Raw genomic sequence first — 27,667 nt, 5'->3', positions numbered from 1 at the left:
AAAGAAGACTTGTGCCCAGTCTGAGTTCATACTGCCTTTCTTAATGAGGGATGCAACAAAACTCATTTGCAGTCATGTAACAGCTCAGAGAAGAGTATTACTGATGCTCCTTAGCAGCAGTTGGTTCTATGAGATTGAAGTCAGTATGACCACTCACATTAGGGAAAAATGAAAAGTTCCTTTTATTTAAATGAACCCAAAGTGTTGTTATTATGGTTGCCTGAACTAACTTGAGGTTTTAGTATTGTGGATATTAAATTCATAAGAATTCTGTAGAAGTGTGTAGTCTGTGAAAACAGTTTGAAGACAATAGCCACCCAGATGTAAGGGAAACAAGGCAGAATTTCAAGAAAAAGCATTTCAAAATTTTTTTTTTAATATAATTTTTATTTTTTACTTAACAGGTGTTTTTATTAGAAAACATGTAAGAATTTTTGGAGTAATTTTTTTTTTTAATTAGGAAAAACAGTTCCAGATTTGTAAATTAAATTCTATCATTAAAAAGGAGAGACATTTAATCATCTCTACATGCAAATTTAAAATAACTTTACTCAGTGCCAATATGTATACTGTGCTGTATTTGTGACTGATTTAAAAGGCTAAATGCATTATTATCCACAACCAAATACTGTTCTCTCCTTAAAAGTGTGTATTTTGAGGCCCTTCTACCAGAAACCTGGGAGAAAACAATGCCTAGATAAGTGACAACTGTGAGGAAGAAACTGTGTATGTGAAACTAGGAAAAAATGGTGACACCAAGCTGTGTGGTGTGATCAGCACATCCAAGGGACAGGATGCCATCCAGAGAGATCTAGTCAGGCTGAGCAGTGGGTCCAGGAGAACCTCATGAGGTTCAACAAAGCCAAGTGCAAGGTCTTGCAGCTGGGTCACGGCAACCCCCGTTAGCAATACAAGCTGGGAGATGTAAGGATTGTGCTGAAAAGGACTTGAGAGTACTGGTGGATGGCATTCTGGACATGAGCCAGCAGTCAGAAAGGCAACCATATCCTGGGCTGTATTAAAAGAAGACAAGTCGGCAGAGCGAAGGAGGTGATCCTGCCTCTCTACTGTGTGCTGGTGAGGCCTCGCGTGGAGTGCTGCATCCAGGTGTGGAGTCCTCAGTATAGGAGAAACATGGAACCTGCTGGAGCGTGTCCAGAGAAGGGCCACAAAAATCATCTGAGGAATGGAACACCTCTCCTACGAGGGCAGGCTGAGAGAGCTGGGCTGTTCAGCCTGAAGAAGAGAAGGCTCCGAGGAGACCTGAGAGTGTCCTCTCAGTATCTAAATGGGGGCTATGAGAAAGAAGAGGACAGATTCTTTAGCAGGGTCTGTTGTGATGGGACAAGGAGAAATGGTTCAAAGTAAAAGAGGGAAGATTTAGACTGTATGTAGGAAAGAAGTTTTTCACAATAAGGGTGGTGAGGAACTGGAATAGGTTGCCCAGAGATGTGATTAATGCCCCGTCCCTGGAGACATCCAAGGTCAGGCTGAATGGGACTCTGAACAACCTGATGGAGCTCTAGGTGTCCCTGTTCATTGCAGAGGAGTTGAGCTTGATGACCTTTAAGAGTCCCTTCCAACTGAAAGATTCTGTGAAAATTAATAATTTAAAACAGTAACTCTTCTGACTATTGAATCTGATCAATTTCTCAGTCATCTTAACACCTATCCTCTTTCTTGTTAGAGCATCTGAATTTGCTATTAGCATTTTGTGAGTGTTCATATTGCAAATTAATTCTATCTCACTTTTTAATCCATAGTTCTAGCCTTTGAGTTTACAAGCTGTTAAGAACTGATCACTGCTTTTCCTTTGCTTTATATATATCAACAAATTCCAGTGGTCTAATGTCAGAGTGGTATAAGCTCCACTTCTACATCAAATATTGAATTCTCAGAGCACAGAATCTTTACTATTTTTCTTTTTTGTTTCTACCTGTTAAGAGTGCTGCTGATAAAATGCCTTTCCCCCCTAATTTTGAAGTTGCAGAAAATAAAATTAGTGTAGAACTGTAGCACTTCTCAAGCTGAGTGATCTTGTGCTTCCTCTGCTTACACTGAATTTTTCTAATATCTTAGATTCCTAGTTACCTTGGGTGGGCTCTGTGGAAGTAGAGCAAGGAACAAAGGAGATCTGTAGAGGTGTTTGTTTTTTTAATGATTTTTTTTTTCTCTTTTAATTTCGTACTTCTGATGCTTTATCAGATCTGTTTGACCTATGACACTGCTCTGTTTATTATTTTCAGTTCTGCCCAGCAGAGAATGGCTTCAGAATTACAGCCACACCCATTTCAGCCTGCGGGGAAAAGTCTTTAAATGTTATTAAAGTGATTGTAATCCTCTCCTGACAGCTTTTCTTTTTAACACTGCATTGCTTTCTATTGGATATCACTCATTTGTACCTGCTACTTTGTCAGGTTTTAATTATGCTGAGTTCCTAATTGTTAACCTTGAGGTGATCATAAGACACGTTCGTATTTCACTTCCCCACTGGAAAATTTATTCCAGACTCTATTCTGTGACCTTCAGCTTCTCTTGTGAATTGTGAGACAAAAAATTCATTCAGGGTGTCAGCAATATATCAGCATCATCTGTCACTGAATTTCCATTCTTGTTCTTCAGTGGCCTCTCCAAGTCCTTGCTTAGCTGCTCAGTTTCTTTTTTTTTTTCCTTAAAACATGTATTGTTCTGATTTTTATGCTGTTCTGTTTCTCTTTTTATGAAGAGCACACATAACCTATTTTTTTCATCCCTCATTTTTGGCTGGCCCGGCAAATTGCTTTCATATTTCTATGTTTGCACCTTAAAATTTCTTTGAAATGCTATATTAGTAGGACATTTTAAACATTGTTTTTTTCTTTTCTTTTTCTTCTGTGAATGTTACACTACATTATTGCTATCTTTTTCTTTCTTTTCCTTCTTGGAACTTTCTGCAACATCTGTACTCCTCTTTACTTTCACTCGTAAATGTGCCATTGACACTTTATCCCTGAAATTATGTGAATAAGGCAGCCCTCTTCATCTCTTAGTATTTCCCCAAACTGTGTGTTTAAATGTCTTCTCTGTGCAGTACTTCTAGTGTTTCATGTTAATGCAAGACTTTTACCTGGAGAAACAAGCTTTGTCTAAGTCCTTCTCAGTAGATTGCTACATGTCATGTATATAGCTAGCTCTGTTTGGTATCTTCTTTTTAAATTATTTTGTATTAATTCACAAGCAGAAAGGTTATGGAGTTTACGTTGTTCTATTACATTATTTCTGAGTTTTATATGTTCATATTGCTTATATATTAAACCATGAGTACAAATTATTATGCAGCTGTACTCAAGATCAGATTTTGTATTCAGAGCTCCCACCTCACGTATTGAGTGCTGAGAAGAAAAAAATAATTCAATTTTGACTATGGAAATTTTATATTTGTTGTTCATAGGAATGATTTTATAAAAGAAAATAGTTTCACAGCATAACAATAATGAATCTCAGACTGAATCATTATTCATAATATGACTTTAAAAAAAAAAAATGTAAGTCCTATCTAGTTTGGGTTATGATTGGGAAATGGAAGTTCTTGTTAGCTCTGATAGTGCTATGTATGTGAGTCCTTTCAAAGATTCTGTCTAGAATCTGAAATGTCTTCAGCTTATTCTTGCCTGAGAGCCACTACATTAGATTATTATCAAGATTAAACCTTTTTGATGTCTAAACTGGGAGAAGTTCTGTCATGTTGTTGTGCTATGGGAACATACAGCTGATAAGGAAGGTAATGCACACCAAATGCCTGAGAGAAAACCAGGATTCAGTTGTGAGGTTCTGCCATTATATTCTGAAATTGGCAAAAATCCACAGTGAGGCTTTGATCACAGTATGAAACGAAAAGAACAGTTTGTCAGTTTGAATCTATTTCAGTTACTAGTGATCAAGTCTGGATTACTACAGATAGTGATGGTATTTATGGCATAATGTTTGAGATACTCTGCACTTACTAGAAAAAGTAAAATGGGAAAAAGGTGGAAGTGTGGAGTGGTACGTTTGAAGAATTGCTAGGAAAGAGATTAATAAATGCTTTAACAAAATAAGAAATATCCATAGTGAATGGTAAAGACAGACAAGAAATTGGACATTTCTGCAGAGACACGGAACATAGCAAGGAGTGTCTGGCACTGTAAAGCAAGTGACTTTCCTTTCTGTGGTTTTAATTCTCTGACACTTAGCAGATATCATTTTACCCTCATGCTATAGGGTGAAAACAAATGTGAATGTGTTTTTGTTTATTTTGCTGACAGAGTTTGTTCAGTTCATAATTTATATAGGTGGACTGTGTTTTTAGATCGCATGTTGAATATAGAGCCAGGATTGGAGGATGAGTAATCATGCCAATATCACAGTCACACTTGATTAGCAGTGTCTGCAGATGTGTTTTCAAAACCTTTCAATTACAAACTGCCTTGAAGTATGACTACATCTTTCAGTTAGGCACTACATCAAACAAGGATGCCAACGAATTCTGGAGAAGATTGTTCCATGTTAAGCATTTGTTTGATATACATACCATGCTTCTTGTGAAGAAATGTTTCCCTCACAGATGCACACAGCTGTTAAATTATTTTTTAGTAGAAAAGGACTCTGTCATCATGTCCTGTCTGTAAATGATTCTCTATGGTGACAAAATTCAAGATATATTTTGTTGGTTTCACAAAGCAAACATTCTTGCTTGTTCTGCAAGCTGCATTCTGCATTCTGCAGCATCAGCAGAGTTGTCCATTTTTGGACTGCGTCCAGCATCTCTCATTTTTGTTATAGTTCTTCCATTTCCAGTGGTCACGAGCAGGAATGAGTGGTGGTAACTAGATGTATTCTGTTTCAATATGTGTATTTTGTGTAAAGGCAGGGTGTATTATTTTTGTAAAATCTTTTTGAAACCAAAGATAGAAACCATGTAGAATTCTTTATCCAAATCTAGTTTTATATTTTTGCCTCAATTTAATGAGCAGAGCAGTGGATTTTTGGATTTCTAGTTTCAGTCAAACTTGTAGATCACTATACTGTAGAACTCAGCTAAGTTTGGTTGCATGTTATGTGTTTACGTTACCAATAGTTCCTGTTTTTATGTAGATATTAGTAAACAAATGTGTTGTTAATTTGCTTGTCTTTAGACCTGAAATATGTTTTGAGTATTTTTATTAGCACAGAAGTTATTGTTCTGATATGAGAAACTCATCAGCAGATGATTATGTAAAGCTTTAAATCTTGTCCTCGGTATTATTTATCCTGTATGAGTAAGTTACTGAAATCCCTTTTTATTCAAAGCAAATCCTGCCTGCCTTGTACACAGAAAACTGCTTGAGCAGAGCAGTACTCTTTGTTCTCTCTAACAAAACCAAATCACTTCCCACTCCAAAATCCAACTAACCTATTCCCAAAGTATTTTCACCTCTTCAAATCCCTAATTCTCCATGACAATTATACCTGAATGACCACTGCAAACAGAATGTTTTTCTGCAGTCTTTCTTATGGTACAGAGGCATGTGAAAGATTTACTTGAAGATTCAGAGCTTCACTTCCTAAGTAATATACAGCCATTTGACTCATTAACTTTTTACTGCTTTCTCATTTAGTGGCCCATCTCTCATTAGCTGTTAAGATTTTGATTTCTACTTTTGAAATTTGAAAGATTTTGATTTCTACTTTACTACTGTGAAGATTTAATTATTCAATACTTTTTCTAAATAACTTTCTTAATGCCTTCCATATTATGTCCAGGAAAGTCGGTGGTACCCTGGGGTGCATTAGAAGAGCATGGCCAGCAGGTTGAGATTCTTTTCCCTCTGTACTCTGCCCTGGTGAGGCCACATCTAGAGTATTATGTCCAGTTCTGGGCTCCACCATTAACAAAAGATAGGGAATTTCTTCAGAGAGTACAGCAGAGGGCCAAAAAGATGGTTAGGGACCTGGAGCATCTCTCTTTGAGGATAGGCTGAGAAACCCGAGACTGTTCAGTGTGGAGAAGGCTGAGGAGATCTTATCAATGCATATAAGTATTGAAAGGAGGGAAGTCAGGTGGATGGAGCCAGGATCTTTTTGGTGGCTACCAAACTGGAACTCAGGAAGTTTCAGCTGAACATGACAAATAACCTCTTTACTTTGAGAGTTGTTACAGAGCACTGGAACAGGCTGCGCAGAGAAGTTGTAGAGTCTCCTCTAGAGTGGTTCTAAACATACCTGGATGCTTTCCTTTGCAGCATACTGTAGGGAACCTCCTTCAGCGGGTGGTTGGGTTGAATGACTTGCAGAGGTTCCCTTCCAACCTCTACAATTCTGTGGCTGTCCTTAGTTATGTGGATTCTTAACGAAGAGCAACTTGTACCTCATTGTCTTCAAAAGTACAACACCACCAGTTATCTATGGTTAGGCTGTTGGTGTGTTGACATTGCTGCCTGTTATGTGAAGGTAGAATCACAGAATCACCAAGGTTGGAAAGACCTCCAAGATCATCCAGTCCAACTGCACCTATCACCAATTTTTCCCAGTAAACCACCCCCCCCTCAGGGACACATCAACACGTTTCTTGAACCCCTCCAGGGAAAGTGACTCCACCACCTCCCTGGGACCCTGTTCCAGCACCTGACATCTCTTTCAGAGAATTTTTTCCTAATGTCCAATCCTGAGGATACCACTGTCATGTTTATATTGTGCTTATCCATCTCCTTTTGTCTGCTTACTGTTTCATGTTTTATGTTGAAATTATGAGACCTTTGGATGTGAAATACTTTTTGCACTTAGAATACCTGATAGAGTTCAGATCCTGGTCCAACTCACTATACTAATACTAACAATGAAGAGCAGCTATTGGCTCACTTTCTCTTTTTCTCCCATTCAAAAACAACAGACAAGAGTGATCTTAGTACCTCTGCAGCTTGGAATTCAGCTCTGTTCCTGAAAAGCACAGTAGTATGTTTTCAGCCTGGACTTCTAAATTCCTTGATCTCAAGAGCAAGTGTATGAATTGTTTCACTAGCCAGACATATCTTTATCAAGCTTAGGAAAACACTGGTTTTTCATGCATTTCGTACTTCGTTTTAGTTCCTTTCATCATTTCATTCTGTGATCTCTTCAGGCTGTGGTAAAATCCTACCATGGCAACAGCCACATTTTTTCAAAGTGACAGCAGAAGTAATGCATAGCAAGGATTACATATCAGCTTGCAGATGATCACAGGACAGAATTTTATAGCATAACACATCTTCAAAAATAAGCATCTAATAATATTACTATGGCTGTCATGTCAACAGGTACTGCATGTTACACTTCACAAACACTCATATTTTAATCTGGCTATGATTTGTACCTACTTGATCCTTGTTACACTGTTCTTCCTGAACTTTTGTTAATACATAGAGTTATATATGTGTTGATTACCAAGACTGACGTTCCTTTAGCACGTGGAGCAATTTATTCTTTATCTCAGGGATGCCAGCAAATAAAAGTGTTGTTGTGGGCAGATGTCCCCATTTTCTTAGGTTCTGTGAAGTTCTTGTCATCTGCATAACATACGAATAAAATCTCTTGTCAACATAAATGCTCTCTGTTAGAACTCTTGAAATTGTGGAGTGTTGCCTTATTTCTTCAGAGGAAAATCTGGTGATAATGCATTCTGCTAGACAAGAGATGTTGCCAATCACAGTCTCTTTGTCAGAGTTAGTTTGACCAGCCAATGGATGAAGCTTCTTAAAAATCTACTTCACCAGTATGAAGATCTATTTGCCACTTTGCATTTTTAATTTTATGCATCTTGAGTCTTGTGTGTTGAATTTTTCTGTTATTCTGAAATGAGTGTTCACCAGATTGTCTTTGTTTTCTACCTCTCTATAGAGATTCTATATAGACGATCAAATTACACTGTTTTTCTGTGCATCTGTGTGTTTTTCACACAACGTGTCTGTGTGTAAACCACAACAGAGAGAGTTCAGATTATTCAAATGGCACCGAACGAAATGGTAGAGGCAGTCCAGCAGGCAGCAGCGTAAGCTGGGCATCACATAGCCAGGTGCTCTCTATGATCTAGAATGCTTATATTCACTTTTTGTTTTCAGATTTTCAGTTCATAACTTGTATGTTTGCTTACTGTGGTTTCTTACAATATAAATAGAGTCATCTGTAACCTAGTGTAAGATTCTGAATTCCTGCAGCGTCTGTTTAACTTTTCTTCTTCATGGTAACCTGAAAGGCAGCATTCAGTCCAAAATGTAGATTCTGCAGAGGATTTTGAGTCTAGCTCAGCAAGGCTGTTTTAAATATGTGAATCTGGAATTCCTACTGACTGCAAAGAAAAATGTAAATGCTCATTATTTCTATGAGCTATAACATAAGAAAGCAGCTTTGGCAGTTTATGTATTTCCTTTTTTCCCTTTTTTTACAGTAAGGAAGAAGTTTATTTTGGCATATTAATGGCTTGAGTTAATATATCTTAAAATATAAATTACTTGATTTGTTTTATAGGAAGAAGTTCCTCTAGATGTATCCATTTTTTTGTCATTTAGATAGTCCTCAGATATTTGCATTTAGAACTTGAGATAATTTAGAAATCTTGATCTTTTTATAAAGACATGGGGGCAGAGGATCCATCAGCTTATATGAGGAAGCACTTTAAGCCAGTGAAGAATATTTATGCAGGTACTGAATTGATTTAGTATACCAGCTGTGTGGCTTCAGATCCTTTCTGCCATTCTCTAGTGCAGTATATGCAGTCAGATGCTTATCATCTGGCTCTTGAACAGAAAAGAGGTCGTGGATGCTACTCTTCCAGAGATTTCAGTTGCCAATAAAAAGAATGGAGTGTAGTAACTTCATTCATTCTTATGGCAGCTGTCCCACTGTTTCATCGGTTTGAGGGATATAAATTATTTTGAGATTATTCCCTGTAGAACTACCTAACAGGAACCAAGCAGAAGCATGTAAACATTGAACTGATTTAAAATGTAAATATCCGAAGTAAAGTGGTAATTTGTCAAACTAAAAGGATTACAGATAACTGTCCAAAAAAGATACTGGAAGCTAGAAACACAAAAAATAAGGACATTAGTCTTCTTTACCTTGCTTGACAAGGGCACAAATCTGTATTGATAAAGGTAGATGGGAAGGTTAAGTGAAATTTCTTTATTGGCCATTTTAATTTCAAAACGAGTATTAGATTGTTGTTATTTAATTGAATGAGATTCTAGTTTCATTTCATTTTCATGTCAACTGTGCTTTGTCTTCCTTTGTTCATTATTTGTGTACACTCACAGAACTATTTTTAAAATTATTTATAGTTCTGATTGAGAGTGACTAAATTGAGACCATACAAGATCTTTTTCAGACTGTGTTGTGCATTCCTGCAGCTCTTAGCAAAGTAGTGTAATTTTTCTGGCCTGAGGCGTATCAGAGGATTATGTATCATGCACTAATACCAGAGAAGTGACTGTGCACTACATAATTAAAAAGCCAACTTTTAGACACCTCGATCTGTTTTTGAAGATCAATAGCATCAAGGACTCTATCTGTAGGCTGACATAAGAACAAGATATGAGATTATAATTTCCTGACATTTTTAACTGCAGCTTTCCATCCAGCTCCATTGGCGATTAGACGTTGGTCCACCTGTTCTGATCTTAGATCAGATGTTGTAGATGTTGTGTGGAGCCTTACATTTCAAGCAGGAGCTACCACTGGAGCAGGTAGCCTCAGGAAAGGGAATGAAACAGTTACAGAAAGGGAGTGCTGTCTGAATTCACAAAATTTTTAGTGTTTAAGCAGCAGCTAGAGTGGTTGTTTTTGTTGAAAAAGGTATATAGGAGTATCAGGAGAAGGAAAGTGTTATGTTTCTTTTCATGGTTTAGTTTGTTGCATTTTGAACAGGAGCTCAAAATGTAAAAGGTAACTTTAGGGATATCCTTTTTTTGCAATACCATATATTTGTTTTTCTGGAGGTGGGTGCAAATTTTCTTACGTCAAGACAAAGCATTCTACATCACACAACTTTGTTAGACATGGAACCTTAACGACTGCTGGAGCTGTTTAAAATAAATTGCAATTAAAAGGTTCAGGTATGCTTGGTAAAAGATGCAGAACATGGAATGGACTTTATCCTTATCACATATCTTCATCCCTATAACCTGAATGCTGTGCAATAAAGCCAGAGTCAGCATCAGTAGCTGTAATTGTGCTGTTGAGGTAAGGCAAATGGCATTGGTAAGATTCTCTTTAGAAGTTTGATCTTTTACCAGTTAAGATCCACTTATATTTCATCAGTACCACAGATGTACTTGGACCTCTGAATAATTTAACACCTGAACATATTTGTTATTGTTTGAGAAAAAGCCTTGTAAAGCTTGATGAATTGAGTGAAAGTTCAAAGTGATACGAAGTCCTGCGGGGTCTGTTTGTGTCTGAAATCTTCCTGATCTGTCAGATACTTAAAACATGGAAGAAAAAAAACTGCAGAAAAGTCAATATACGAAAATGGGAATGGTTGCTTGGGGGAGTGTAATAAGTAAATAAATAACTAAAAATCTAAAAAAGAGAACCAAGAAATGGGCATACAGAATTTCTTCTTGCCAGTCTCTAAGGAGTTTGGCACATGCTTAAACACTTCACTGCTGTTCTCCCTGCTGTTCCCACTCTCCTCCTAAGCACCAATACTGAACTTCCGTAGAATTCCTTGGAGTCCATTGTTCTAATACTACTGCTTAGAAATCAATGTAGTACAAAGGAGAAGTGGAGAACTTTTGAATAGTTTCTAATTTAAAAAAAAAAAATAAAAATGTATATTACAGATGTAAATATACGTAATTTAGAGGACTCCACAAAGAGTGCAATCTATCATACTTATTTTTTAAAATCTCTTATGACTTCATTGCTGCCAGGAGCACAACATACACTGCTCTGAGGTACAAGGGTTACACTGAAATCTAGTAAACTGATCTAGTAAACTGATTGATCCTGTGTTCTCTTCATATTTCACTTTGTGTGACTATTAGAAATGCCATCAAGTTTTGCTTTCTGCCAAAGTATGTAAGTGAGCCACAGTTCTGTGTTCATGCTCTGTTGTTAGTGATATATATATATATAGTTTATGATTTATATATAAGTTGGTGATTTATAGATCCATTTGATGATGTGAAAAAGGTATTTCTGTAGAGATTGCTCCTAGAGATTCAGTCGATTACCTTCTTGCAGTGACAAACATCATTTATCTCTGGAAGTTCATTTTATAAAGCATTTTATAAGCCTAAATGAAAAAGAAATAGGCCTTAGCAAGAACTACCCATTTTCCAAATAGGAAAGGAAGAGAAGATCTAATTAACTGCATGTTGCAAATACAAGTGGATTGGCATTTATATTCCAGCAAATAAAACAGCCCTCGTCAGTGAACAAGGGGAGTGGTGTTATGCTGAAAACACCTAACAGATGCCTTTGCATGTATTTTGTGCATGTAAAAATTGCTATCCCATTCTGTCTCCAAAATAATGTTATAATTAGTATGTGTTAGAATCAATTTCCTCCTCATAACTTAGAATGCAGTGTGTTGTTACTGGCCTGGAACACTACGCATTGATGGGCTGTACGGATCTAGTGAAGAGCTAGATTTTGATCTTGAATTCTACTGAGTACTGTAGTCTCAGTATAATTTACAAATAGTGGAGTTCTTTTAAATTTAATACCAGAATCTTCCTTTTTTGTCAAAAAGTAGAATGCTTATTAAAAGCAATTTTCAGTTGCTACTATCAGTATTCTTTCAATAATGTAAAAATTGCTGCCTCATAAACAGGTGTATGGGTGCATTTCAGTCAATCTTAAATTTCACAGTTTTCTAATTAATTAGTCCATTATGTTTTGGTTACAATGACTGTTCTTGAAGTTTAGAATGACTTTCTTTGTTTGTTTGTTTACTTATTTTACCTCAATGAGCAACAATCTATTGGTTTAAAAAAAAAAAAAAAAGAGTGAGAATTGTTCTGTGGTGTGTTGGTGCCCATAGCAGGGGGGTTGGGTCCAGGATGATCTTTTAAGATCCCTATCAACCCAAGCCATTCTGTGATGACTGTATACGTCTTTTAATGTGGCTTTGGATGGATTCTCATGTTATTGTTAGTGGAGGAGCTGTTTACTTTTTTGGTTTATTTAAATAAGGGCAGTTTTGAGTGAATTACGGGTGAGAGATTAAAACTGTTTCAAGAGACATGGGTTCCTATAATCTTGTAGTTCTCCATGGGTGTAACTGCAATGATGGTTTACTGCTTTCAGTATTTTGTCTGTCTAAACACTTATTAAAATTAATTGCTACAAGTTTTGTGTAAAGCTTTCAAAAGTTTCTGATTTCTGTGTTGTATTTGCATTAATCATCACAGTAGCAATTATTTATTGGAAAGGTGAAACTTCTGTAAACACTTCAATTTCTTCCTAGGTAAAAGAAGAGGAGCAATCAGCCAATCACACTTTGATGATTCAGGAGACTCTGCAGCAGGCCTCAGTGGAGCTGTCTGAACAGCATCACCTGGTAGTCTCATCAGATGAAGTGGAGGGAATTGAGACAGTGACTGTCTACACACAGGGTGGAGAAGCTTCAGAATTCATAGTTTATGTTCAGGAAGCGATGCAGTCTGTAGAAGAACAGACTGTGGAACAATCCGTGCAGGAGCTCTAAAGAATGGTATTTAAATGGGATGGCTACTTATTTGCCAAAGCCAAAACTTGTAATTCTTTTCCTAACACAACAAAAACAAGCAAGCAGACAGATTTTTAGTTTATTTATGAGGTAAAACCTTTTTACAGATATGGCTGGTTGGACTGTGTCAGCAACTTTCAGTACAAAACTACCTTGGACTTTCTTTTTCCTGAAAGAAGTTCCTTTTGTGAGAAAAAAAAATTATTCTTCTCCATCTAAGACCTCATATCATTACTTCAAAATCTTCAAAATATTGTTTTCTCAAATTTGTTATAGACCACAATAAAAAAAACATCCATCAAAGCAGCAGATTGTCTAGAAAAGTCCCTCCGTCCGTCCTTAAGTTCGTGCTTGACTTCAATGGAAACAGGGTTTTTTGGTGTTTTTTTTTGTTTGTTTGTTTTTGTTTTGTTTTAGGAAGAATTAGTAGGACTTCTTATTTCTGAATATATGCTTAGAATGTGTGTGCAGATTTGTAGACCTCACTCATTCAAAGACTCAAGATTTAGAAATATACCACAGGTAGATTTTAATTTCTACTTGTGAGTTGATTGTTAGGGAGATATTTAAAGCCATATATGATAATTCTCGGTGCCAATTATTTTTTAGATACTTGGATAATGATAACTCTTTCCATCCCACTGAATAAAGAACTGTTCAGTACTACATGATGAAACCAAATGTTTGTCAACGCAATGTATTCTGGTTTAAAAAAAAACATCCAAATTATTTGTAAATGCTATAAAATATGTCTGTTCATATGTTTTAAAAAGATGTTTGTAAATATGGCTGTGTGAAAGAACTTGTACAAAAAATAAGTAAATACTGGCAAAAATTTAGATATTCTTAATTATAAGTGTATATAGTTCCAGACTTCTCTTTGTGAATTCGAATTGTTTGATTCAATATTTTTAAACTTGAGTTATAAAAGTTACTAATTAATAATAAAATTGTCATGTTTTCATTTAATGCACTAATTACTTAAGTGTTTACTTCCTTTTCACAGCTAATTAAAGAATGCTTTTTTTTTTTTTTTTTTTAATGTTTCTGGCAAATTATCTGTCCAGTTAGTAGTAGTTTCTAATCAGGAAGGTAATGTAATGAAGTCTTGCAGGAATTATCTATGTAATTGAACTTATCTATGGGCATTCTGAGTGAAGAAGTAGAGAAAAGCTTTTAAACACATTCATGTAATGTATTGAGTTGGTTGTCTATTTCTTGTAAATCTGTTTTTTTACACATCATACAAAATTAGAGTGCAGACAATTTGTGGTAGATTCTCCCTTGACTCTGGTGGTGTGGTGATAGGGAATTTAAATTTGTTAGTGGAAAACAACTGACCAAATACTTCAAAATTAACTCAGGTAAAAATAATTCAACTTCAGTGGTTGCTGCATTTCTTCTGCTTAAATCTTGAAAGTGTGTAAGATGTACCAGGGATGTCAGATTTGTAGGACAAAGATGTATATATATATATTTTGCCAATTGCTGTAACTGTCTGGCATTGGTTACATGTCAGTGTTGACTTCAGCAAATTTGATTAGATGAAAAGTGTTCAGTAATAATTGTAACATAGAAGATGATGCACCACATATGCCAACTTGATGAATCTGCAGAAGAAACTTGTTTTTGTAAGTTTAAATGCAGTGTTGAATTGCAAAAATAAGTCTTATCTGAAAGAGAATAAAACAGTCTGGAAAGGTTTTCTTAGAATTTATTGAAATTAACCAATTTGTAATTAATTCACATTTGGAAGAGCATCTTGATCATATGCATTAACAACTATGTTTTTGATGTAAAACCTTTCTGAATAAATTCAGCAATGTATTACCAACTGGGGGGAGGGAGAATGTAAAAGTACTTTAGTTCATACCATTCAAAAATTCTGAAGTAAATTATTTCCAGGTAGATTCAGTAATTCTCCTTATGTGAAGTATGTCAGTATTTACAGAAATGGGTTTATTTTTCTTATCTTTCTCATTTTAATTCTAGTATGTTATGGCCATGCATACCCACTAAAATTTAAGGCTTCATTTGCCTTTTGTAAACAGCACTAGAAAACCATACTTCCTGATGTACTGAAATTTCTTCCTCCAGAATATTGCACTAAATTTTGAGTTCTATTACAGATAAATTCAGATGTGAAAATAGGCAGTAGAATTTCCAATTATAAAGCATAAAAATGTGTTCATTTTCTATAACCTTTTTATTTAAGGAATAACTTTCAAGTGCTTTCTTAGATGTTGTTATTATTTTCCCCAAATCTGCTCAGAAGTGCAGTGGTTGGAAACCAGCATTGGAACAGGCTGCCCAGAGAAGTGATGGAGTCACCATAATACTGTAGGTATTCTAGTGATGTGTAGATGTGGCACCAAGGGACAGGATTTAGTGGTGGACTGAGCAGTGTTAGGTGGTGGTTGGACATAGATGATCTTGAAGGTCTTTTCCAACCTAGATCTTCGCATGATTCTAAGACAGGAAATATTTTGAGCTGTGTTGAGTACTGTGTCTTGAGTTATTGTCTCTATAATTATTACATTTTCGTATTTTTAGAATATGCAACAACTGTAATATTCCTGAGGAGATTAGTGCTTCCTCTTTAATGTAGGTCATTGCACTTCACAAAGTGGATGTCAGAAGATTTGTCTGTTTTTCAGAAGCAAGGTACTGAAAGAAGGAAAACAGAACTTTGTTTATACCAGTCACTTGTTCTGAGAGGCCCCAGCTGTTCATTTGACTTCTGTTTTTTGGATTTGAAACTACCAAGAAGGTAAGAATCAGCTCTTTTGCTTGGGAAGGTCTGCTTCTGTTTATCACCTAAGCAGCAGAGATTCTTTACAGTGTAGATTGTCTTAATAAATTACTTTGGAATAATGTTCTGAAGTTACAAAGTTCTGAGTTCACATACAGAATCTTGACGCTTCAGCGTGGAGTTTAATCTTTCTGAAAGGCAATTAAGCATCCTTTTACATTTCTGTATGTTCTACCACAGATTGGATGTGTGCTCAACAAATAGAAAACAAACAAACCAAAAAAAGCCCCACTGACTTGCATGTCAAGAATAAGCAAATACCATTAGCACAGAAGGAAAAGAAAGAGAAATTATATTGCAGATATTCAGTGGTTCAAAGAAATGTTTTGAACTCTTAGTGAACAGAGAATTTGGTATGGAAGGGACCTTTTTGGTTCTGTACTTAACTGCAGAATCAGGATTTGATTTTTGGATTGAGCTCCTCCTGCTTGCCCACAGAAGAGGTTTATAATTTGCTGCACCACTTGTTGAAGCTTCAGCGAGTTTAATGAAGATATGAAAACTGACCCAGTGAGTAAATTTAAGTACTCAGCTCTTCTGAAAATCAATTTCTTAGAATAAAAGCACATTGAAAACTCAAGATTGACCAATTCAGGAGAATGTCTTTCTAATTTACATCATTCATGAAAGGGGAAGTGGTCTATCAAAGCCTTATGCTTCAAAAGCTGTTAAGCCCTACTTAAATGTCAAGTCTTATTACTGTAAGAACAGTGGGGTTCAACTGAGGACAATGCAACTAGTAATGAATTGAAAAGAATGTTGACTTTTGGTTTGCAGTTCTTTTCATCTGAAAATAATGATTGCTATCAGAGTGCACACAGTGAAGCAGAGTAGAACAGATGCTGTACACAAAATCACAGTGATTGTTTTTATTTTATGTTTATTTTGTGGATGCCACATTGCAGTTCCTGCTTTTTGGAGATATGTTTGAGCTGCATCTGAAATGTTAAATGGGGAAGGATGTGAGTTCATTTGCAGACCATATCACTGCTAAAAATGTGCTTTCTTTAGGTAATGCTAATACTGCAGTCTTTGCTCATAACTTGACAAACTGCAGATGTTCCGTTCCCTTTTATAATTTGATCACAACGAGGTTACTGAGTTGTACTGTACTTAACAGCTTCTCAGTTTCCAGTTTTCACATCATTAGCAGACATCATTTCCATCAATAGTGCTTCTCTATTTGTCCTTTTTTTCCTCCTTGTAATGAGAACTTTTCATCTCTTAAGACTTTCACGTGCACTTAGTCGTAATTATACTTTGGCACATCCTGAGAGCATCAAACTGATGCCATTAATATGTAGCATCATATTCATCTCTGATTTAATTCGTAACATGCAGGTAATTAGATGTATGATCTTTCATGCATCCCTGTTCTCAATTTACCTGTGCTGGGCTTTAGTGATTACAAGTGGTACCACACATTTCAAAGGACAGTTGAAGTTACAGAGCCATTGTGGTACCCAACAAAATCCTCTGTTCAAGTTTGTTGTGTTCTCCACAGCTGACATGGATGAGGCATGAAGCAACACACGTTCCTCTATTGCTAAACAGTAATGGATAAATTGCTTTGTTCATTTGCAAACATAATTCCTTTCAGTCCTGCATGAAGCAGAACGTCTTTCTCATGGAGCACCTGTGAGTAAGGCAGCTGACCTCAAAGGTTGCTCTTCTACCTCAAGATTTCTGGGCTTTACAAAGGAGAACAAAATGATGTAAGACCCGTATGTTATATACTCAGAGCTGCACCTCACTAGGATGCTATTGAGAGTAGTAATTGATGAGGTGGGTGTTGATGGAATCTTAAATAAGACCAAGATTGCAACTTCTATTTTTTAATTCTTAAATCACTTATTCTTCATTTCAATCCAGTGCAGGACTTGAAATGAGTAGTGCTTGCCAGTAAAATATGAAAACAGAAAATAAACAGCTCTGACAATGCTGTGAATGACCTGTTCTGTAAAAATATTGTTAGAGTCATCTTTGCTAAATCTGGATGAAGGAGGGAAATTATAATAAAAACATTGCAAGAGGTCAACCTGATTTATCAAATGCTGTGAATTTTTTCTGAAAAGCTGCAAGTAACTTCATCAGCCTCAGTAAATTCAAAAGGCTGAGAAGATCTTTAGTGCTTTGGAATGAAATCAAACAGGAGAAATTTGTAGAAGTTTTGTTATGATTTCTTCAAGGAATATTATCTTCAGGAAAATAAGGAATCATTTTATGTCTTGCATCCAAATGAAATACTGTGTAAGTGTATTTTACAGGCATATGCGAGATATATGATGCTATACAATCTACCTCATCCATTACATTCCTTATGGGAGAGCAAGGAATTAAAGGACAAAATATTGTGGTAGATTATAGAGCTGGTCAATATTTTTACAATTTGTTTTGGAAATGGTTTCCCTTTTTCATTAGTCTTGAGAGCATTTATTTTGCTACTAGTATTAGGAGTGAAAATAGTTTCTAGAACCTGAAAGGTGGAGGGACTTCGGGTACTGAAAATAGCATGTGCAGGTGTTTTCTTTGGTGCTATATAACTTATTCAAATCCATCCTCAAATGGAAATAATTGAGTATTTCCATCAGCTAATGGTAATTGAATAAGTTAAAGAGATCATGATATAATAGGAAAGGCCCAAGTCAAGATTCTCCATGTCATTGGGAACGAAATCACTTGTCAGTTCTTACTGAAACAATGATATTTCAAACACTGACACGAAGCCTAAGTTTAGATCATCTATAGAGTAGTTGAAAAATACATTAGCAAATAAGTGTGAAACTTGCTGTTGTGATAGAACTTCTGTGATGCACTTTTTCTTTGAATATATGATTTACAGTTTTGGTAACGATGCAAGTGTAAGGTAGCAGGCTCTATACATTATTAATTTATTATTTTTATCTCAAATCTGGTACAAAGGTATTTTATGTTAGTATCAACCAATTCAAACTCCAGAATGAAATTTTAGAGGAAAAATAAGTAGATAAGATAATATTTTGCTCATCAGAGCGCTGTTCATTAGTGTGAGTGGAGTCCAAGTGGGAACTAAATAACCCTAGTGCAATTGTGAGAACTTGAGACAGGAGGAAGAATGGAAGTCCAAATTAAGAAACTTTATTTGTGATCATCTTGCCAATTTTCCTCATGTAAAAGCTCAGTATTTGTAGTACATACCCGAATTTCAAGGAAAAAGAAGTCATTGCTGATTTTAATTTGTGGTGTGTTTTTTCATCAGCAGTTGCCTATTTATGGCTTAGTAGAAGTAAGAGACATGACTGATGCTTAGCAATATTAGTAAATTATAATTCTGTGATATAGAAAGGCCTACATGATTTATCAACTTTCTTTAACTCTTGAATTGAGCAGGGTTGTTTTTTTTTCATGTTACATTCCTCTAATCCCTTGATCAAAGGCCCAGTTAGTTTATCCAAACAGCAAAAACAGCCATCGTTCCTTTGCCATAAAAGTAGCCTGGGCAGTGGCATTCTGTTTTAAGTTTGAATTTAGCTATTCAGATTCAGGTTGCATTTTAAACCTTTAAATAATGAATTTCATGTGAAGTCATGTCTATTTACAGTTCAGTGTCCTGAAGTGCATTAAAAAGAGCGTAGCTGGCAGGGTGAGAGGGGTGACCTTCCCCCTGTACTCTGCTCTGGTGAGGCCGCATCTGAAGTATCATGTCTAGTTCTGGGCTGCACAGTTCAGAAGAGACAGGGAACTTCTTCAGAAAGCACAGCGAAGGGCCAAAAAGATGGTTAGGGGCCTGGAGCATCTGCTTGATGAGGATAGGCTGTGAGAGACCTGGGACTGTTCAGCATGGAGAACAGAAAGCTGAGGGGAGATCTTATCAATGCATATAAATATCTGAAGGGCAGAAGTCAAGTGGATGGGGCCAGGGTCTTTTCAGTGGTGCCCAGCGACAGAACAGGGGAGCATGGGCAAAGCTTGGAAGTTGGTGCCAAGTAGGGAACTTGGTTAAGAAGGGGGGATATGACGAGATGAACTGCAGAGGTCTTGTTCAACCCCTATAATGCTGTATGGTTCCTGGGATGATACTTAAAGGTTTTGTCAGATCGCTCTGTTCACAGAGCTGCTGGGCCAGACCCAAGGGGTGACTGAGTCTGGCCACCCCTTTTGAGACTTTGCTGGTATCAACCGTGGTGATTACTTGTGGAAAAAGATGCAATGGGGATAAGATAATACTCTGTACGTTGCTATAGCTAAGGCTGGGAATATCATGGTAAGATGTTTTAGAGATCTGCATTGCTTGTGTTTTTCTATTATGAATGAGATTTTTCTATTATGAATGAGTTCTGTGTTCCTGAACAGAATAGTTTTCCTGGCAATAGGCCTTCTGCTGCCATAACATCACCTACATTGGAAATGTGACCCACTGTCCCTCTCTCTCTCTCTTAGGGTGTGATTAAAAAAAATAAAAAATCACAACAGCAAATGAGCAAAGCTCTAAATGGTGTTTATAGCTAGTCTCACTACTTCAATTTGCCCAAATCAGAAGGAAAAATAATAATAATTAACTCCTCCCTCCCAAGTCAGTAGCTAACTAATAATTTATATATGTATGTACTTCAGCAGAGAGTAAATAACAGAAGGACTGTGTTTGTGTTATGTTTTTGGTGCTTAGTCTAGGAATTCTATTTTACTTTTCCCGGGGCTGTAGCAGAACGCCCATCTTTCCCTGCAATGCATTCAATTACAGATCCTCAAGTGAAGTAAGGAAAACAAAGAAATCAGGCAAATACTGTAAGACTTCCCTGTAAAGATGCAAGATGTCTGAGAAAATATTTAATTAGCTTTACTTAAACATGGAGACAAGGTGAAATCTATTCCTGATACTGCCTAGTAAGCAAGATGCACTATTTGCAATATTTTTTTTAACATCGCTTTAAAAACTTATGACAGGAATCAAATTGCAACACAAGATGCATCAAGAGTAGATAAAAAGTAAATATATTACTATGTCATGTATTCTGGAGTTTAATCTAGGGCTATTTATTATACCATTTGTAGCAGAGCACAATGTAGTCACCAGTGGATCCTGAGGTAGTGCTATAAAATCAGACTGAAAATACTTGTTCCAGAGATATTACTCTGGCAGAATTGGTACAGTTCTTAAAATAGTACTTTTCCATATCTTTTAAATGGAGAGTTAAAGTAACTGTACCTGTAAATCTGTGGCACAGCCCAGAGGAGCCAAGTATCCTTAGGTTATCTTGATATACAAGAAACAGGCAAAGTGCAGAAATGCCTGAGGGTAGATGGGGACAAGAATCTGTGGAACCTCTTCTTAAAGAAAGCTTTTCTCATAGCAGGAATGGATCTTACCTGATACACCATGCACCATGTCTTCAAGTGGAGACAGTGCAGGCATGGTTGTTTAGGTCTGTAGCTCTGAACAAGTGTGAGCCTAGAGATTCCTAACTTCTGGAAACCAGCATTTCCATGGCAGGAGCAGTGGAAGCATGGAAGGACAGAAGCTGGCTGAATGATGCTGTGTGCTTTCACTTGTTATGCTGTTTTTCTGTGTGGTGTTCTCAGGATAGGAAGCTATGTGGGACTGGCTTTGAACCACGTGTGGATGAGTGTATTTTGTCAGGCCTGCTGTAGTGATAAGTCTGAATAGATACCAAGGTTGGGGTGCAGCACCAAGGTAAGCATGAACAGAGCTTTCAAAGGGATGTGTAAAGGATACAGTACTCTTGAAAAGCCCAGAATTGTAGTGTTACAAGAAGGAAGTATGTTTTTATCTATTTAACAATAGTAATGTGTATAGCAACAAAATTCTGTATTTACACGGTCCTGTGGGGGTTATAAGAAAGAAGGGAACAGACTCATTAGCTCTGTCTGTTGTGACAGGACAAGGGAAAATGGTTTCAAACTAAAACAGGAGATTTAGATTGGGTATCAGGAAATGGTTTTCATGATTAGGGTGGTTGTGCATTGCAACAAGTTGCCCAGAGAGGTGATGGACACCCTGTCCCTGAAGACACTCAAGATCAGGCTGGATGGGGCTCTGAGCAACCTGCTCTAACTGTAGGTGCCCCTGTTCAGTGCAGGGGAATTGCACTAGGTGACCTTTAAGGGTCCTCCCGACCCAAACTATTCCATGATTCTGTGGGTAAGCCACCAGGACTACTGTTCCCCTGCCCGTTCCTTGAAACAATGAAAGTGTTTTGTCTTAAGCTACAAACAAACTTTTGTTTTTTACTTTATTATGTCTTTTCACAGCCCAGTTCACTAGCTGTTAGTGTCTGTACTTTATGCTTCAGTTGTTCCACAAAGACTTAAAGGCATTGAGTGCTGTGAGGCATCAATAAGGCTTCTGCATTAGATGTCAGAATGTCCTACATCACAGCTTGGCATAAAGCCAGATTGTCATTTAATTGCATATTTCCCAGTTGAGCCAAGATCCATCTGAATTGGATGTTCATGCTTAGTCCCTTGTGCTCTATATTCAGCAGAACGCGCTCGCCACTTTTGCTGTGCTTTCAGATCTCTTGATGCTCTTTTGTTATGCTGAGTGTGCCGGTCTGTTTTTCAACCTTTGTTTCAGAAAGTTTGCTTTATCCAGATATTCAGAAATTTAAAAGGTTTCTGTGTATTAAAGGACTTTACTTGTTCTGAGATGGAAGGTCCTGCTTACAAAAGAGATAGCACTAAGACTTGGATTTACTGCACACTCAAACCGTTTTACTGAGGCTGACACCACAAGGGTATAAGAAATCATGTTTAAATCACCCTCCCAGTGATTTAGAAGGACTAGTTAAATACCTGCTTTAGAAACTAATAATTGAGCCTATGTGAACTGGCAATTATGCATGCAGTAATTGCGTGTGTTGGGAACATGTATCATGGAAATGGGAACCAGTGGGGTTATAGTGCTTCTCAGGAGCTTTTGGAGATTGAGAGGAACAGCTAGAGTGGTTAAAAACAAAATTAGCTATGCGTGTCTAGAGATTCTAAAGCATCAGTACATGAACAACAGAACCAATTCTCCAGTGCCAACGAGCTCGGGAGCTCATTGCCACTAATTGAGTGTTCAACTGCTCTGTGCATTAAGGTAGGAGCTGCACTGCTGACACAGGATGCCTGGAGGACTCTTGCAATATCTGGAACATGAGATGAAGCTGTTCTAAAAATAGATGGAGAGCAGAGTCTCAGGACGTGCACTGCCAGTTTCTGACCATCCAGAGATCTAAACTTATTGCAGAGAACAAAGTATTGCAAGACCTTTCAGCAAAGGTGACAGCCCACAAAGATCCCCGCATACTGCAGTGTAATTTGGGCTGGCTGCCCTCACGATGATTTCTGTTTGCATGGTGTTGTAGGCAGGGAGTGAGATGCTACAAATCAATCCATTGCAAAGGCAATTGACTTTCACCAGGAGCATGTACAACCCATAATGCAGTGTTTTTCCCTAGGTGTATTCAGAGATGGGGAGCATTTGGCATGCCTCAGAGGTTTTGAAATATCCAGTTAAGCAGGTTCCCTACAGCAGGCTGCATAAGCAGGTGTCCAGGTGAGTCTTGAATATCTCCAGAGGAGACTCCCCAGCCTCACTGGGCAGCCTGCTCCAGTGAAAGGAACAAGAAGAAATGAGCTTAAATGTTAGGAAGAAAGAGATGGAACAGAGATAAATCTTTGCAGAAGCGATTTTTGTAGGGAAAGGCTTTCATCAGTGCAGGATTTTAAATGTAAGCTAGGTAACTTTACTTGAGTCCTGTTTATCCTCCTTTGAGGCAGAAGGAGAAGCTCTATGGCCTCAATGTTAGAATCCCTGTTAACGAATGGAATAAAGCAGTTAGACCCTACTATGTGATGGGCTTATGAGTGCTACTGGAATATGAATGTTTGGGAATAATTATCTTGACATTTTAACATGTCCAATGCTCTTTGTGGCTTTTTGTAGCCGCAGAGCACAAATGCAAGCCAAGCCAAGTAACACTGATACCAACCTTGCTGCATGTATTTGTAAATCACTTGCACAGTGTTTCCCTAAATGCTCTGTAGATTTGTCATGCAAAACTGGCGCTTCATTTTTAAGGCCCAAATTAAGTTGTTTGGCGTTAAAATGGCATCTGGAAAATTAATTATTTCAGTTAGTATTTCCTTGCTGTGGCCAGCATGCTACTCTCAGGATGTACAGCAATTTCTCTGCATCTGTGCCATGCATTACTCTTCTACCTTTGCAACAGTACCTTCTGTGGTGCTTTACTTGTGCTTTGGCTGAATTTGTTTGCTTTATCAGGTTGACTCAATTGACTGACTAGTGAACCTAAGGTGTGAGCCATTTCATGTGAAGGGGGTCAGCATATACCAGTGGATAGAACCACTTTGCACTTGCAATGCAGCACACATTAAAAGGTGTGAATTCCATTCTACTTGAAGATGATATAGTCCATAGAACTTTGAAATCATAGAATCACCACCAGAGTTGGAAAAGACCTCCAAGAACATCCAGTCCAACCATCCACCTACCGCCAATATTTCCCACTAAACCATGTCCCTTAGTACAGCATCCAAATGTTTCCTTACCACCTCCAGGGACAGTGACTTCACCACCTCACTGTGTGGCCCATTCCAGCACCTCTCCACTCTTTCAGAGAAATTTTTCCTACTATCCAACCAGAACCTCCCATGGTACAACTTGAAGCCATGCCCTCTAATCCTATTGCTTGTTATGTGGGAGAAGAGGCCAACTTCCATCTCTTCCCAGTCTCCTGTCAGGTAGTTATAGAGAGCAATAAGGTCTCCCCTGAGTCTCCTCCACACTGAACAATCCCAGTTCCCTCAGCTGCTCCTCACGAGGTTTTGCTCCAGCCTCCTCACCAGGCTCCTTGCCCTGCTCTGGATGATTAATTTAATTACCTTCCCTGATGAGCTCTCTCACCAGCTGTGTCAGGAAGTTACCTTCCATACACTCTAGAAACCACCTAGACTGCTTCTTCTGTACCGTGTTGTATTCCCAGCATATATCAGGGAACTTGAAGTCCCACATGAGAACAAGGGCCAGTGATTGCCTGACTTCTGCCAGCTGCTCAAAGAACCCCTTATCCATCTCTTCATCCTGGTTAGGTGGTCTATAATCCCAGCAGGATGTCTGCTTTGTTGGCACTTCTTTTGCAGAAGTCATTTCCAGTTGAGATCTTACTCAAACCTTTCTTCCACAACCATCTTTTGTACACAAAAACAATAATCACGCTCTGATGAGTGCTGTTGTATTGCTTGGTTTTCAGAAGCGGTAAGAGAAAACAGCAAAGACGTCAAATATATATAAAAACATTTGCAAGGATTTCAGATAAACTAAAAAACTTTCAGACTGTTTCTAGCAAGTGGATCAGAATAACTGAAGTTGTTCTGTAGCCTTCTCAAACCTTTCATTCAAGGTCCATCCAAAGAGTCAGCAGTTGACAGTTGGACTCGATGATCTTAGTGGTCTTCTCCAACCTTAATGAGTCTGTGAAAAATGTTGGACAAACTCAGGGCACTTTCTCACTATGACACTGGAAAGCAGAGCAGTCTAGATTGATATGGAAAAATGTCACAAAATCAAATTCTCAATGCTTAAGCTGTAGGTTTCATTCTTTGTAGGGGAGAAAAGCATCTGGCAACTGCTCATGATTCAAAATGTCAAAGATCACATGTTAATCAACTCTTGCTAGGAATTGCTCATTATCTTTCAGCAAAGCCTGTGTGCAAGATGAGTTGATCTTTGAGAAGCGCGTGGAGCAGCCATGAAAGTACTTTAATGGGAAAAAACATCATGTGCAAAGAACATCAGAAGTCTGCTCCTGTTTGCTGTTCTGCCTCATTCTTTCTCTTTCTAGTTTCTAACAGTTCCAGCCCTGCTGTGCAGCTTTTTAATTAATTTCTCTTATGTTATACAAATGGTAGGAGTAACACTGCCTCAGCTTCTTTTCACTTGGAGGTATGGCATGTTTAAAGCATTTTCTAGTCACAAACATGAGATGGAGAAGTAACAAAGGAAAGAGGAAAAAAAAAAATCCATATCAAAAACCTCAAAAAAAACCCAACACAACAAAAACCACCTGTTTCCTAAACCATAAGGTCCCATAGGGCAGGATCCAAAATCTGATGAAAGAAAGGAGATCCTTTTTCCATCAGCTTCAGTGGACTTGGAAGCAAGCTTGCTGTTCTAACAAATGCCCACTGCCCGCCTTTAGGGCTTGCAGTTGGTAACAACTGCTGAAGAGAAGGATAAAAGAAGCAGCATTCTGTGTCTCCGTAAGAAAATAAAGTGCCCTTGAACATCTTTGTCCCATGTGTTTGTAATAGCAACATGGAGTGAACATTCGCTGCAGGAATGACAGCTGAATGCTGGATATGCCCCAATTAGGTTCTGAAGCCAGCTTCTAGGGCTTGGTGGGTTCAATACACTGGTATTGGCATCTCCAGCTACAGTGGCTTAATCTTTCTTTTGCACTCACCTACACCCACTTATCTGGGAAGATCGAAGTGCTGGACAATAGGAAACTCATTAAGATTCCTAGTTCCTTTCTGGAACTAGAAACCTCAACAGGTTCTTCAGTGTGCTGTAATAGGTATTGCACATTCACTGAATGGAGTCATTTTGTTTGAACGCATCAGGCACGTGCCCTTGGTTGCAGGCAGCAGGGAGGAGGGGGCTGCAAGGTGCTGTCAGGGTCAGAGCAAACCCCACAACTTTCAAACCGACTGCTTCCAGAGCACCAGAGGCAGGAAGCAGGATTGTTTTCTTCTATGGACTTCTGAAAGCAAGCACAGGATGCTCCAGTACAGAAGCAGGATATGCAACACATACTGCATGCAGTGTCATTCATAGTTGTTCAGCATGGAGAGGAGAAAGCTCCAGGGAGAACTGATAGCCTTCCAGTATCTATTGAGGGGCTGTAAGAAAGAAGGGGCAGACTAGTAGAGATTGTTGAGATAGGACAAGGGGAAATAGTTTCAAACTAAAACTAGAGATTTAAACTGCATGTAAGAAAAATGAGTTTCATGACCAGGGCAGTGAGACCCAGGAACAGGTTGCCCAGAAAGGTGATGGGTGCCGCATCCCTGGAGACATCCAAGGTCAGGCTCTGAGCAACCTGCTCTGCTGTAGGTGTCCCTGTTCATTGCAGGGGAGTTGTTCCAGATGGCCTTTAAAGTTCCCTTCCAACTCAAATAATTCAATGATTCTTTGCGTTGGGAAACCTTCAGTAGTGTGGGGGTTCGCTGCACGCTTCCAGCTCAGGCCCCAAAGCTCCTCAGCATCCAACAACAGGCACTTTCCAGCTGTGGTCTTTCACCGTCTGTTCTTTGTCTCCTAGCTAAAAATGACAGCCTTTATTTTATCCCTCAGCCCCTGTGGACACCATTACCATACAGGCTGCAGCTGGGTGCTGGTCCCCAGCAGCACTTGAACGCTGTGCTCTTTGAAGCACAATCAATCCAAATACGTAACAGGGGAAAAGCAACCAGAAACAAACCTGCACATCATTAGCATACAGCTTCTTCTCTGGGGGACGAGAGTGCAGACCACACATCGAAAAGTGGCAGATTTCTGTTATCAGAGGGTGAAGGGAATGACAGGGCACGGCGGCATTTGTCACAGCCATGTCAGATTGAATGGCAAAGGAAGGACGGCGATGTGTCTCTCAGGCACAGTCAGAGATAACTGCCCGGAGTCAGAGCCACAGTTGTCACTCAGCCATTGTGAGATGCGACAAAGCAATAGCGGCTGCCCTGCCGTTTAGGAGCAGCATGAATTATTAATGATGCACTTGTAAAAGTAAGTTTAGAAAAAAAAAAAATTGTCAGCATGCCATGCTGCAAACACAGCGATAACAATTCCCTCCCCTCTTCTTTCCTCTTTTTAATCAGAAAATGGAGTGTTCCGGGTTGGCTGCTTCTATTTTCATGTAATAAGTGCACAGCGCAGGAGTGACACAGCATGGATTCCAGAAAGATTCTGCGTGGATTTTTCCCCATAAATATTTTGGCTCTTGCTTTACCCTGTATGAAACCCTCCAAAAAAAGCCCTGGATACTAATGATAAAGCTTCTCTCCTCTCTCCCCTCCCAATCATAAAATCTTAGGGTGGGTTGAGTTGGAAGGGATCTCAAAGATCATCCAATTCTAACCCCTGCCGT

The 27,667-nt window shown here is 38.2% G+C and overlaps 1 protein-coding gene across 3 annotated transcripts in view; it reads left to right on the top strand.

The window, feature by feature from the left end:
- Nucleotides 1–13,672, top strand: part of ZFAT (zinc finger and AT-hook domain containing) — an 85,181-nt gene extending 71,509 nt beyond the window's left edge. For all 3 annotated transcript variants that reach the window (XM_052703569.1, XM_052703571.1, XM_052703568.1), the window contains one exon: nucleotides 12,443–13,672. In XM_052703569.1, coding sequence (XP_052559529.1) covers nucleotides 12,443–12,682 — 240 coding nt within the window. In that variant the 3' untranslated portion in view covers nucleotides 12,683–13,672. The remainder of the gene's footprint in view (nucleotides 1–12,442) is intronic.
- The last annotated feature ends 13,995 nt before the right edge of the window (nucleotides 13,673–27,667 follow it).

Source organism: Tympanuchus pallidicinctus, unplaced genomic scaffold (assembly GCF_026119805.1).
Source record: "Tympanuchus pallidicinctus isolate F22 unplaced genomic scaffold, pur_lepc_1.0 scaffold5, whole genome shotgun sequence".
Taxonomy (NCBI): Eukaryota; Metazoa; Chordata; class Aves; order Galliformes; family Phasianidae; genus Tympanuchus; species Tympanuchus pallidicinctus.
The sequence above is the reverse complement of the archived record's forward strand: the minus strand, read 5'-3'. Positions and strand labels throughout refer to the sequence as shown.